Genomic DNA, 14,313 nt, shown 5'->3' on the forward strand with positions numbered 1-14,313 from the left:
CAGGTGTATATGTCTGTCTTTCTGGGTGATGGTTGTCCAGACTCCGTCCTGGCCCCAGTCCCGTCTGCCACTCTCCCTTCCTGCAGGCCAGCTGACCATGATCGTGGGGCAGGTGGGCTGTGGCAAGTCCTCGCTCCTGCTAGCCACCCTGGGGGAGATGCAGAAGATCTCAGGAGCCGTCTTCTGGAACAGGTACTACATGCATCCTCTGGGCTCAGTTAGTGGGGAACGAGTGGACAGGCGGGCAGCCCTCCTTTCAGCTACATCCTTCTCAGGTGGGGCTGCATCAGGCATTTACTGAGGATCCACTGTGTGTCCAGTGAGCACATAGTGAAGACAGTTCATTGTTATTCTCATTACCCATCAGTAGGATTTATTAAACTCTTACTATGGGCCAGTACTTACTAAGTCCTCGGCACACCTCGTGTGCTCCTTATAACAGCCAGCAAGGTTAACAGATCTTGTTTCATTTATTTATTTATTTATGTTAAAAATTTATTTATTTATTTTTGCCTTTTCTAGGGCCGCACCTGATGCATATGGAGGTTCCCAGGCTAGGGGTCCATTCGGAGCTGTAGCTGCCGGCCTACACCAGAGCCGCAGCAACATGGGACCCAAGCTGCGTCTGCAACCTACACCACAGCTCACGGCAATGCCAGATCCTTAAGCCACTGAGCGAGGCCAGAGATTGAACCTGTGTCCTCATGGATGCTAGTCAGATTCATTTCTGCTGAGCCCACAGTGGGAACTCCAGATCTCGTTTTATAAAGAAGGGCCAAACTAGTTGCCCTCATTTCCCCAGCTGATAAGTGGCAGAGCTAAAATTCGAACTCAGTTCTGTTTGACTCCAAATCCTGTGTTCACGCAGCTGCACTGCCTTCCAGAGTGAGAAGCCATAACACAAACATTGGTTTCTGGCTTGGTCATCAGCAAAGCTGATACAGACCATTCAGTGGGTATTTCAAGGAGACAGAGATAAACCAGACAAAAGTGGATTTCTGTGCAAAGATCACTGTCTTAATTACAGAACCAGAACCCCAGACTGAGTCCATCGTGAATCTATTATTTATACCTGCCGACTTTCAAAAAGCACTGAAACTAGTTAAAGATACATGTAAACTAGAAGCTTTTTAAAAAGTAAGAAAAGAAGAGCCAGGAGTTGAAAAGGGTAGACAAGGTGTTCAGAGACCTGTGCAGAACTCGGCTATTGCAGTCAGCGCATCGCCTGGCTTGGAGCCCACTGACTGGCTCCCCCGATGCAGACACTTGCCAGCACCTCCCACCCCCAGTATCCAAGAGAAAGAGGGACCTGATTGAAGTTTCAGGAATAAAGATTTCAGCCAGTTCAGCAGAGGACACGCTCTTCCTAACAATCATTTCTAGAGCCAAACTGGCTTTCAAGATGTCAGGTGTTTTCATAAGCTTGAGTGCAGACTGAACAGAAAGAAAGACCTTGGGCCCAGGGTCTGAAGACCTACATGCATCCCCATTTCCTGCTTTTCCAAAATGTCCCTAAATGGTGCACCCAACAGATGGCAAGTTTCCTTCTTCGGTGGGGCTGTGGGCTTCCCCTGACCTCAGTCTCTGGAGCCTTAAATTCCATCAGGGATGTGGTGTGTCTGGGGGAAGAGGGGCCTCTGCCTCCATACCCCATCTTATTTGGGTGTTTCTCAACACAGCCTGAGTGGGAAGGTCCAGGCATTAGGTTGTCAGGGCCTTGTGCCAACTGCCCGTCAGGGCTTTGGAGGGAGGAGTCCTGGTCCATGTCGGTGATGGGAAAACAGGAGCCCCCATTGAACTGTGATCTGCAGAAAAGAACTGATATTTATTGGCACCTGCTGTGGGCCAAGCCCTGGCCAAGTGCATTGCAAGCACAAGTTCATTGAAGCCTCCTGCTGAGTGTTATCTACCCATTTCACAGAAGTAAGAACTGAGGACAGAGAGGTTGGCTGACTTACTGGTCAGCGTGTGGACCAGGGTCCCAAGCCTGAGCTCTTTTCCTCAAGCCTGGCCGCTGCCTTGGGCTGGGGTCCCTTGGGTCCCTCTCTTGGTGTGGGCCTTTCCTAGCTGGATTACAGAGCGCAGAAACCGGGACCGCCCCTGGATTCCCTTGTCTGTGTCTCTCTCAGCGTGAGTCAAACCCCTCTGAGCCTGTTCCCTTTGTCCCACTTTCTTCATCTCCTCTCCTCCCCCAGCCCTCACCCTTCCAGCATCAACACCTCTGTCCTCTGCAGAGGCAGCTCAGCCCTGCCCCGCCTCAGCCCCCACCTCCTCTCCAAGCCACGCCAACCCTCAGGGTCTGACTGCTGCTCCTCTCTCTTTGGAAATTTCTGCCCCAGCCCAGAGGGTACAGGGACCACGTGTGTGCCCGACACTGTGTAAGGCGCTTTATGGACTTCATTGTCTCAGACAATCTTCACCAAACTCTGATGGAGGCATTTTCATATCCCCCCTAGCAGACAAGGAAATGGAGGTAAAGCAGGTTGCCCAAGACCATCCAGCTCTTAAATGGCAGAAGTAGGATGTGCATTTAAGTGCTCAAGTGCATGGGCTCTCCTCTTGTGCTGAGAGAGAAGGGGCTTGAGAGCAGCATGAAGAAATAGCTGGCCTGGCACTCTGAAGACCAGCAGCCGCTGTGGCTGTACTACCCCCACCTCCCCCGCCTCCTCTGCAGAACCACCACACCAGGTGCTCACAGCCCCATCTGAGTTAATATTCATTCTCCTCACCAGGCAGCTCAGACCCCAGGTCCTGGCTCTGTTGGGGGCCCAGGGAGGGAGTGGTGGTGAAAGGATCTTATCTCTCCAGGATCTACTTTGCCTTCCTCCCGTGCACAGCTTCCCTCCCAAATGTAGCCAGTGCATCAGTGTAGCCAGCAGGCAACCCTGAGAAGCTGTGAGCATTTGTTCGCTTGTGCTCCACTTTCTCTACATTGATGTAGTCACTGGCTCCATATTTACTGAGCACCTGCTGTGTGCCAGACCTGGGGCATAGCAATAGGGATGCAAAGACCATGAAGACATTGACACTGCTTCCGAGGGAGGGGAACAGAGGTCGGTGCCACCATCAAGCACAGAGGACCAGTGATCTCTGTGGTTATGGAGAGAAGGCTCACATGGATGTGGTATATGAGCCTTGAAGGACTAGTGTGTTTTCATCAGATGGAAGAGGCAGGGCTGGGAGAGGAAGATACTCAGGCAGGGCTACCAGCATGGGCAAAAGTGTGCAGATGCAGGATGACGTGGTTCTGGCGCCAGGAGCAGTGGGTGTGGAGGCGTGCTGCTGATGGACAGGACTGAAGACAGGGGCTGGGCAGAAGTTGGACCCCCTGTATACCAGGCCCGGAAAATAAAATTTAACCTGAAGGCTGTAGAAGAAATGTGCTAGTGATCTAGGATGAGGTATCAGAGAGAGAGAGAGAGGCTGCAGGAAGGGAGCCCAGTCAGAAGCTAGTTACAGGAGTTCCCGTCGTGGCTCAGTGGTTAATGAATCCGACTAGGAACCATGAGGTTGTGATTTCGGTCCCTGGCCTTGCTCAGTGGGTTAACAATCCGGCGTTGCCGTGAGCTGTGGTGTAGGTCGCAGACGCGGCTCGGATCCCGAGTTGCTGTGGCTCTGGCGTAGGCCGGTGGCTACAGCTCCGGTTCAACCCCTAGCCTGGGAACCTCCATATGCCGCGGGAGCGGCCCAAGAAATAGCAACAACAACAACAACAACAACAAAAAAGAAGCTAGTTGCAGTGGCCGGGAGAAGGAGGAGGCTGGCCGGACATGGCTCAGTTGGCTTCATCTACTGTCTGTCTCTCTAAATCCTGGACATGTTGCTGTGGCTGTGGTGTAGGCTGGCAGCTACAGCTCCTATTCCGATCCCTAGCCTTAGAACCTGTACATGCTTCGGGTGCAGCCCTAAAAGACAAAAGACAAAATAATAATAATAATAATAATTCTGGGTATGTACGCAGCTTTCCCTGGGCCATCTATCCTGGGCAGTGAGTTAAGTGCAGGAGCTGTGAGAGGACCCCTCTCCATTATGTGCAGGAGCTCCCTGCCTCAGACCCTGGGCCCCAAGTCTGCAGGGGGACAATGCACTTGCCAAGTGAGCCAAGAGCAAAATAGTGTGGACCCAACAGCCCCTCGCACAGGGCCTGCCTGTCTGCAGCCAGAGGCGAGGGCGATGCCAGGCTGCTCCAATGTTTCTCTTTTCTTTCCTTTTTTTTTTTTCCATCTTTTTGCCATTTCTTGGGCCGCTCTCATGGCACATGGAGGTTCCCAGGCTATGGGTCAAATCGGAGCTAGAGCCTCCAGCCTATGCCAGAGCCACAGCAACACGGGATCTGAGCCACGTCTGTAACCTACGCCACAGTTCACGGCAATGCCAGATCCTTAACCCACTGAGCGAGACCGGGGGTCAAACCCGCATCCTCATGGTTCCTAGTCGGATTTGTTAACCACTGAGCCGTGACAGGAACTCCCTGCTCCAATGTTTTTCATCCATACTAGGGCCAGGACCTGGCGACCAGACATCTGAAAGCATTCTAGGAGGCACAAGGCGGGGAGTTGGGGGATTAGGAGGCGCACAACCCAGAATGCCCCAGGGAGAATGGTTTGCGTGTACAAATATCCATTTATTCCTTTGTGGGAAAACATGAATAGTGTTGTTGAGCGGGTGGGAGCAACAGTTCTGGAGGCAGGCTGCGTGGGTTCAGATCTGGACTCTGGGCTTTGGGAAATTCTGTGACCTTTCAGTGCCAGTTTTCCCTTCTTGCCCATGGGGTTAATGTGAGGCTTACCCTGGCACGAAGCAAGTGCCCTATAAATATTAATACAAATATTATTCTTTGACAATGTACTTCTATGCCAGGAACAAAATTCCCCTACTGCTCTTTAATTATCCTCCAGCCTATCTCCCAGGAGAGACTGTAGTGAGCTCCCTAGGGACAAAGATCATATCTCATTGTCCCCCGGTATCCACAGTGCTTTGGCTAAATGAATTCATTTGCTAAGTGAATGAACCAGGAACAGCGTCTTGACCTTTAGGAGACTGTGTCTCCTAAATGCCTCTTTTCCTCCCTCTCCTTCCCACATGCCTTTGCCCAAGCTGTTTTCCTCATCCAGAACCCCACTCCCTAACTCCGCTACCAACATTTGGAATATGTGGATCCTATGAATCCTTGCCTCGCACCATGTCCTGGTGTGTCTGTCTCTGCCATGATACTGGGCTCCTCGGAGATGGGGCCGGAGGGTTATTCCATGCTGAGCCGCAGGTGCTTCATGCAGGATGTGGATCTTGTGACCAGCTCTTTGGAAGCTACAAAGGAGAAGGCCTGGCCCCTGCCCTCAGGGAGATCACAGGTCCTGGGTGGACAGAAGTGTGCCGGCAGAGCCTAGGGTGGGCATGGGAGATCCAGGGGTGAGGACCTGCGTTCCAGGCGGGAGGGTTACAGGGATGGCAGCCCTGAGCAAATCCTGCACATCAGCTCCCTGGTTCCTGGGAGAACCATGCAGCTCCCAAACATTTTCTTTAATAATAGTCACCTGCCTTTGCCTGGCTCTCTGCTTCCATGCAGCATCCACCTGGGAATTTGCAAACTCTCTCCTTAATCCTTAAGAGGAAAACATTTGGGTAAACAGTCAAAATTAGCAGACACACTCAAGTGAAATTCTTTCCCTGGAAATAAAGAATAGGGCCATTAATTCCAAGAAGAATGATTTGAAACGTCCCCAGGGAGCCAGCAGGAAGCAGGGAACCAAGGAAAGCACTGGGCTGCGAGGAAGATCCCATCTCCGTATGAGGAATTGCAAATAGGCCTTGCTAGAGCTCCCACAGCTGCCACCACCACCTGCCAAGCCCTGCTTGTCCTGATGCTGCCTCAGAATGTTGCTACCTTGTGGTGGTGGGTATGAGGTCAGCTCTGAGACCCCTGATTCCCCAGCTCCTCTCAGGACTATCCTGTGGTCCCTCCTTCCCATACGTTTCCTGAAGCCTTTGGGGAGTTGGGTCGGAGGCTCAGGGACACCCCAGGTTTCCTGGAGGAGGCAGATGTGGTGAGATGGTGAGCAGACAGGAGAAGGGGCACTGTGTGGATGTGATGAGCCAGGCTTGGGAACCAGGTGGTCTCTGGTTGTGGTTCTGACGCGGCCACACGCTAGCCATGTAACCTCTGTCAGAGTATCTCGCCTCTCGGCAGCTTAGTTTCCTCATCTGAACAATAGGAAAAAGCCCTTCCTCTCTGAGATTTGGCATGAGGACCCAAGGAATCCATTGGAAAGGGCACTGTGGATGAAAAGTAACATTTCCGAGGGGCAACAAGCCTCTCTGGGGCGGGATGAATGGTCCATGGAGATGCTTAAGTCCTAACTTCTCTTTCCAAACTCAATTTCCACCACTTTCCTTTTGATTTATGGTTCGGATCTTAAATGAGCATTGGAGCCCTCTGGATTCCTCCGTCTGCACCTTTGAGACCAAGCACTGAGCTGGAAGGATGATCTGCCCTCCCCCATCCTGAAGCCCAGCCACGTCCTTCCCTCCAACCAGCTATGAGCTAAATTGGTAGCATGTTCTCCCAGCGTCACGGCAAGGCTCCTACCATTACCCCAATTTTACAGGCTCTGCTAAGTAAAGGGACTTGCCTAAGATTTAACAACCAGTGAATAGAGAAGCCCCTTGGATGCAAACTTTAGAGTCCATGTTCTTTCCCCCTTCTCGAACTGCCTGCACTCACACGGGCTCTTCCTCCAGCCTAGAATTCCCTCCCTCCACCTCTGCTATCTCAGTCCTTCCCTTGAGGTTCCATCCACCTGTAACTTTTTTTTTTTTTTTTGGTCTTTTTAGGGCCACTCCCGCTGCCGTGGAAGTTCCCAGGCTAGGGGTCTAATCGGAGCTGTAGCTACCAGCCTGTACCGCAGCCACAGCAATGCCAGATCTGAGCCGCATCTGTGACCTACACCACAGCTCAAGGGAACACCAGATCCTTAACCCATTGAGCGAGGGCAGGGATCCAGCCTGCAACCTCATGGATACTAGGCGGGTTCATTGCCGATGAGCCATGATGGGAACTCCCAATTCACCTGTAACTTCTATGAGCCCTTCCTCACTTTCTCAGATTTCTTCCTCCTCCAAACTATTTGCAAAAATTACATTTTTCTCTGATTCTAAGAGAATGTCCATTAAATGAGAAAAGATATGCAAGTATAAAGAAGATAAAACCCTCCTCTATCCCGCCACCCAGAAGTTTCCAGTCTTTTCTCTGTGTATTTGCATACGTGTTTTTGTGTAGTTTCCCCAACTATTTCTATAATTCTTTTTTTATTTTTTATGATTTTTATTTTTTCCATTATAGTTGATTTACAGTGTTCTGTCAATTTCTCCTATACAACAAAGTGACCCATTCATATATTTATATATTCTTTTTCTCACATTAGCCTCCATCATGTTTTATCACAAGTGACTAGATATATAGTTCCCTGTGCTCTACAGCAGGATCTCATTGCTTATCCACTCCAATGGCAATAGTTTGCATCTATTAACCCCAGATTTTCTTGCTCCTTCTTTTCTTTTGGCCCTTATGACTTTCTGACTTCTATACCTGTCTGATTCTCTCTGCCAGACCGTGAGCCCCTTGAGGCAGGCTCTGTGCCTTGATTCTGGGTAGCATGCACACAGGCGCCCAGCTCACAGCTGGCTGCAGAGAAGGCGGTGGGTCAGAGAGCTGAGGGGATCGTCTTAGCTCAGGGCTTGGTCCCAAAAGTGCAGGAAGAAAAGGAACATGCATTTAAGAGCCCAGCAACCAGTGAGAGGAAGTACGTGCCGCACATACCATTCTTTACTTTTCAGATTAAAACATCTGCTCACAAAGTCTAGAAGAGGCTCAGACTACCCTGGAGAGAGGAGAAGATGAACCTGGTTCACACCCCAGCTTCCCCTTTTCCTAGTTCTGTACCACTGGGCACATTATGCAAAGTCTCTGGGCCTCAGTTTCTCCATCTGTAAAATGGGGATACTAACATCTCCTTTTTTTTTTTGGATTTTTGCCTTTTTGCCTTTTCCAGGGCCTTACCCTCAGCATATGGAGGTTCCCAGGCTAGGGGTCTAATCAAAGCTGTAGCTGCTGGCAACAGCCACAGCCACAGCAACACGGGATCCCAGCTGCATCTGCAACCTACACCACAGCTCAGGGCAACGCCAGATCCTTAACCCACTGAGCAAGGGCAGGGACCGAACCTGCAACCTCATGGTTCCTAGTCAGATTCGCTAGCCACTGAGCCACGACAGGGACTCACCAAACACCTCTTTATAGGGCTCTTGTGAGGATGAAGTGGTGAATACCAACAATTCCCCACAGTGCCGGGCATGAGGGTGGCCCTCACTGCGTGCTGGTCCCCCTCCCTTCCTTCTTCTCAAATGATTAAGATATCAGTTAATCATTTGAGAAGTTAATCCATTTATTACAGATCTGTTATGTGCTAGGCACTGTAGGGGCTGAAAAAGATGCTCTTTCTGCCTTAAAATCCCACTGAGGATAAAAGATTTACCCAGCTGCTGATTAGAGAGGGAAGTAGTCCATTATAAGGGCTAATTGAGCAGCCCAGATAATGATGCAAACTGAGTTAGGGCCCAGGGAGCTCACTGTGTGCCGGTGTCCTCAGGGAGGCCAACGGATGTGCTTCCCTCCAGATAAATGACAGCCTTTGCAACTCTGGAAGCAGTCAAGGCCGAAGACTGCAGAGATAAGCTTACCTAGGCTGTGGCTGCAGAATTGGAATTTGTAAGTTTAGGTTTTGTATCTGTCTCAGGTTACCAGTTGTCCATAAATTACAGCATGTTGATGGTTAGGGAACATGAGATTAGGTTGGATTGAAAGAATAAAATGAAACTACAAAAATCAGAGAATAGGATCACACAGGACTGGTAATTACATAAGCATTAGAGTCTCCATTCAATTCTGCCCCTCAGCAGAGAACCGAAATGAATTTCATCAGACTTCTTTCCATCCTCATTTTTGTCCATCCTGGTTTTCCTGATGAGAAGGCATTTATCATAGCTATGGCCTAGGTCAAGCAATGTAGCATAGTCATTAAGAGTGTGAAGCTTTGGAGTCAGACAGATCTATTTCCTCTGCTACTTTCGGGCTGTGTGACTTTGGGCAAGTTGCTTAGCCTTTCTGAGCCTCACTTTCCTTGTCTATAAAATAGGGACCATCAAAAGAGACCTCTTTCATATTTTTTTTTGAGCTGTAAAATAGATAATACCATTGCAGTGTTTCTCACAGTGCTTGTAAAAGTTCAATAAATGTTAGCTGGGTTTAGTTTTATTAAAGAAAGATGTGTATGAAAACAGTACAGATTGTTTTTCCCCAAATGTGCACATCAGAAGTACACACTTCAGGAGTTCCCGTCGTGGCTCAGTGGTTAACGAATCCTACTAGGAACCATGAGGGTGCAGGTTCCATCCCTGACCTTGCTCAGTGGGTTAAGGATCTGGCATTGCCGTGGGTGTGGTGTAGGCCAACAGCTGTAGCTCCAATTCGACCCCTTGCCTGGGAACCTCCATATGTCATGAGTGCGGCTCTAAAAAGACCAAAAAAAAAAAAACCAAAAACAAAAACACAACTTGACCACATGCAGTGCACACTGGCATATTCTTTCTTTTTTTTCCTTTTTATTCTTTTTTTTTTTTCAGTGCAGCTGCAATTTACTTATTTCAGACCCAATTATTGTGTTCCAATCCACAGTATGAACAAGCTGTATGAAATGATCATGACCTTGGGAGAGTCACTTTCCCTCTCTGAGCTTTAGATTTCCCAGCTATGAACCACTCTTGATGCCCAGACAGCCTCACTGCTGCTCTGAGTTGTGCTAGGAGCCCTGGCAAAGCCCTTGCTGTTTCGAGAGAGTCCATCCAGGTGCTGCAGGAGGGACAGAGATTAAGAGGAGAAGTTTCTGCCCCCAAGGTCCCTAAGGAAGCCACCTGGGGACCCTGGGGATGGGTGGAAGGGGTGGGGATTTGGGGAATTGCTTCTCCCCAAAGACACAGTGTGATGGAGAGGAAGGCAATGGAGTGAGAAGTAACTGGTATTATTTTTTTTCCAATTTGCTCCCCAGCAGCCTTCCTGACAGTGAGACGGGAGAGGACCCCAGGTACAGCTTTGGAACTGGGTTGGAAGTGGGTCCTGATAAAGGGCATGGAGGTATGGCGGGGTGGGGGTGGGAAGGAGTACTGAGTATGGATTCAGGGGTGTACAGCCTACATAATTTTAGAGACATGAGGCCTCATAATGAGACAGGCATTCTCAGCAAAGGCAAAATCGGGTTCTTGGAGAGAGAAAAAACGTAGACATGACAGCAGTTTATGGCCCTCCAAAGGGCCATAGTATGTAAACAGATACACAGCAGACCTATAGTCTTGAAACTTCATGGTGGATAGAGTCAGAAAGTGGATTAGCGGTTGTCACAGGGTGGTGGGAAGGAAGGTGGGAAATGACTGCTATTGGCTATAGGTTTCCTTTAGGGGGTGTGAAAATGTTCTGAAATTAGTAGCGATGGTTGCACAACCTGGTGAACATGATTTCAAAACGAACAAACAAACAACAAAAAACAGTGGATTGGGAGTTCCTGTCGTGGCGCAGCAGAAACGAATCCAACTAGAAACCATGAGGTTGCGGGTTTGATCCCTGGCTTCGCTCAGTGGGTTAAAGATCTGGCATTGCTATGAGCTGTGGTGTAGGTTGCAAGACGCATCTCAACTCCTGCATTGCTGTGGCTGTGGCAAAGGCCAGCAGCTGTAGCTCCAATTCGACCCTTAGCCTGGGAACCTCCATATGCTGCAGGTGCAGCCCTAAAAAGCAAAACAAAAAAACAAACAAACAGAAACCCACTGATTTGGAAAAGAAATGTGACAGGGAAAGGACGACTAGAGAAAAATATGCCTAAAATGGCTCTGGGGGGTGATCATTAAAAAAGTTGTGCAAGATGGTTATAAGGAGAAAAGGTGGGTCTTCCCCAGGCCAGACAGAAGATTCAGTCTTGTTGCTTTATGTTCAGGGTGCTTAATGTTCCAGTTGTCTGAAACACCCACGTGGAATAGATTATTGAGGTGCTAAGACTATCAAGACCCTCCCTAACCTTGCCTCTTTCAAGACAATTGAGTCACACTGGAGACAGTGGGAAGTCAGGGCTGGGAAGACTGATTCGACCCTGTAAATCAGTTTAAGCTTCGGGCCTTCCCTCCCAATATCACCGAGCTTTCACTTCCCCGTATTTTCTCTGCCCTTTCTCCTACCTTGTTGCCAAGTGCCAGGGTGTGATGACAGGCCAGCCTCTCTAGCCATCGTGACTGTAGTTCTTGAGCCAAAAACCAGACCTCATGGTATGTGACAAGTATGACTGTGTGGATGAGAACAGGGAGACTGAACATTTGACCAGTTGAGGTCTGTCCAGGCCACGTGCGCCCCACAAGTGACCACATCGCTCTTGGCAGACTCCCCAGGCTCCACGTTGTCTTCTGACAGGGCTGCAAATCACTCCCGGATCCCTTCCTGGCCTCTAGGTGCCACCCCCATGTCCCACTGGCTGTAGTTTCCCTCCCACGGACTGTGGGCACCTGTGGCAGCCTGCCCGGCCCAGCCTGGCTGTGGTCAGAGCACAGCTCGCTTCCTGCCCCAGTTCTTTGTGCAGCCATGTTAGCCTGAGACCTCAGCCAATGCATCTGAGCCCTGATGCAGAGGCTGGGACTGCAGGAGCCACGTGCTGGGCCTCAGAATCCTCTGACTTAGGAGTTCCCATTGTGGCACAGCAGAAACGAATCCAACTAGGACCCATGTGGTTGCCGGTTCGATCCCTGGCCTCCCTCAGTGGGTTAAGGGAGGCGTTGCCGTGAGCTGTGGAATAGGCTGCAGATGGGGCTCGGATCCTATGTTGCTGTGGCCGTGGTGTAGGCTGGCAGCTGTAGCTCCGATTCAACCCCTAGCCTGGGAACCTCCATATGCTGTGGCTGCAGCCCTAAAAAGCAGGGGAAAAAAAAAAAAAAAGAATCCTCTGACATGGGAAGCCCCCCCCCACTCCCACGGGAGCCTATTCCCATGATGCCTTCTCCCCAACTCATCCTTGTAACTTAACCAGGTGCCCCCCACAGGCCCTCCTCACACACCCCTTGTGCGTTCAGGCCATGGAGGCTCCCCCAGGATGGCGTGCAGCATTTGTGGTTGCAGACTTGGTTTCAGGGATTGTAAAGGCTCTCACGCTGGGTTTGAGGGAGCTCAAAATATCTGCAGAAAACTTACTCTGCTCACGGGAACCCTGAAAGTGCATCTTTCTTCCCCGGCTGCAGCCCAGAGCGGGAGACAGCGGCCGACGCGGATGTCAGGTACTATGTCCCCGGGGCAGTGCCCTCTGCGACGGACTCCCTCAGAGGGGCTCTGGGGCCGAGGGAGCCACAGGATTTGGAAGGCAGCACCCCAGGTCCAGCCCAGCTGCCGAGGAGACCAGGGAGGGATCTGTACTCCAAGGGGCCGTTTGGAAGCTGCCACTATGTCTGCGTATCAAGCTGTGCCCTTCACACCAGATCGTTTGTGTCTGGTAGTCATCTTTTCCTTTTTCTTTGTGTCCTTTTTTTTTTTTTTTTTTGTCTTCAAAAATGGCATCACACTAAATGCAGTTTCCTTGGCTCTGTTCTATTTTTAAAAATTTCCATTTGGAGACTCACCTGCTAACATCCAAATGGAGTGGTTCAAGGACTGCTCAAGGAAGGAGGAAATCAGGGTTCAAGTGTTTGCTTAGATCGGTCACATTTGGGGCTCCCCCCGGGCTCTGGGTGGAGCCCTAGGAAAGGGTGGGGCAGGGAAGGGTGCAGAGCAGGAAGGGGTCAAGGTCCCATATGCCCCAGTCAGCTAAGACCCAGCACCCAAGCTTACCTCAGGCCCTGGCGGGGAGGAGAAGCCACCAGGAGCCACACGAAGCAGATTTCTGCCAATAGCACCTCTTCATCTGAGCACTGCACCCCCTTCCCCCAGTTTAAGTCACCGTAAGCCCCTGAGAATGCCTCCTCTACCCCTGCCCTGCTTTTTCCAGGAAGAGGGGCCCCGTGGCCTATGCATCTCAGAAACCCTGGCTGCTAAATGCCACCGTGGAAGAGAACATCACCTTTGAGAGTCCTTTCAATAAACAACGGTAAATAAGCCTCTTGGAGGGCAGCAGACTGGGGGAGGGGAGAAATTGGTCATGGGCTGTATTAGCCACCCCGCCGCCCCAGCCCCCAAGCCCAGCCAGCTGCCTGCCCCTCCATCAACCTCCCTCACCCAGCTTTCCTGCCCACCCCGCTTATCTGGATTCCAGCCTGTCCCATATGGTCCATCTGGAAATGATCCAGATATGCTGGGCATCAGGACAGCCCAACTCCTATGGCTCAGGAGGTGGGGAAGGCGGGTGCAGAAGCCTTGCTGCCCTCTCTCTCTCGAGGCTCCCTGAGTCTCTATTCTTGTGATCCCCTACCTGACTCTGCAGCTCTTGCATAAAACCCTCCAATAATAATGACCACTAACATCAAGGGAGCTTTTTCCAGATGCCCCCCCCCTTTTTTTTAATCTTTTTGCCTTTTCTAGGGCTGCTCCCGTGGCATATGGAGGTCCCCAGGCTAAGGGTTGAGTCAGAGCTATAGCCTCCGGCTTACGCCAGAGCCATAGCAACTCGGGATCCAAGCTGCATCTGCAACCAACACCCCAGCTCACGGCAATGCCGGATCCTTAACCCACTGAGCAAGGTCAGGGACTGAACCCGCAACCTCATGGTTCCTAGTCGGATTGGTTAACCACTGTGCCACAACGGGAACTCCTCCAGATGCTCTTTGCATGCATGAGTTTCCCTCCTGCTCACACCAATCCCAGTAGGCAGGTACTATTTTTTTTATTATTATTACTCAATGAATTTATCACAGGCAGGTACTATTATTATCCCCATTTTATTGATGAGGAAACTAAGACTCAAGAAGATTAGGCAACTTGCCCAAGGCCACCCAGTGAGGGACAGAAATGGGTTTCAAATCCAAATCTTCCTGATGCCCAAGTACATGTCACCAAGACACTCTGATGACTCCATGCACTCTGGCTGGCACCTGCCAGGCTGAGAGCTGACCAGGGAAGTGCGAGAGAAGCAAGCTGGACAAATATTTGACCAGCCATCATCATTACTGCCCAAACCAACCAGCAGTGATTTTTCTCTGGCAGTGCCCCAAGCATGGGGTCTGGCTGTAGTTTTTCCCACTGCACAGAGGCCACGGGCCCTCTCGTCACCTACGTGGCCTGTTTGCTCCCATCCAATTTCA

General features: G+C 50.6%; 1 protein-coding gene across 5 annotated transcripts in view; it reads left to right on the forward strand.

Moving 5' to 3' along the window:
- The window catches only part of ABCC8 (ATP binding cassette subfamily C member 8), an 89,606-nt gene that overhangs the window by 52,758 nt on the left and 22,535 nt on the right, over positions 1-14,313 (forward strand). For all 5 annotated transcript variants that reach the window (XM_047776185.1, XM_047776187.1, XM_047776186.1 and 2 more), the window contains 4 exons: positions 87-192; positions 10,101-10,136; positions 12,325-12,360; positions 13,065-13,163. In XM_047776185.1, the coding sequence (XP_047632141.1) occupies positions 87-192; positions 10,101-10,136; positions 12,325-12,360; positions 13,065-13,163 (277 nt within the window). The remainder of the gene's footprint in view (positions 1-86; positions 193-10,100; positions 10,137-12,324; positions 12,361-13,064; positions 13,164-14,313) is intronic.

The sequence above is a fragment of the Phacochoerus africanus genome, chromosome 4 (genome assembly GCF_016906955.1).
Source record: "Phacochoerus africanus isolate WHEZ1 chromosome 4, ROS_Pafr_v1, whole genome shotgun sequence".
Classification (NCBI taxonomy): Eukaryota; Metazoa; Chordata; class Mammalia; order Artiodactyla; family Suidae; genus Phacochoerus; species Phacochoerus africanus.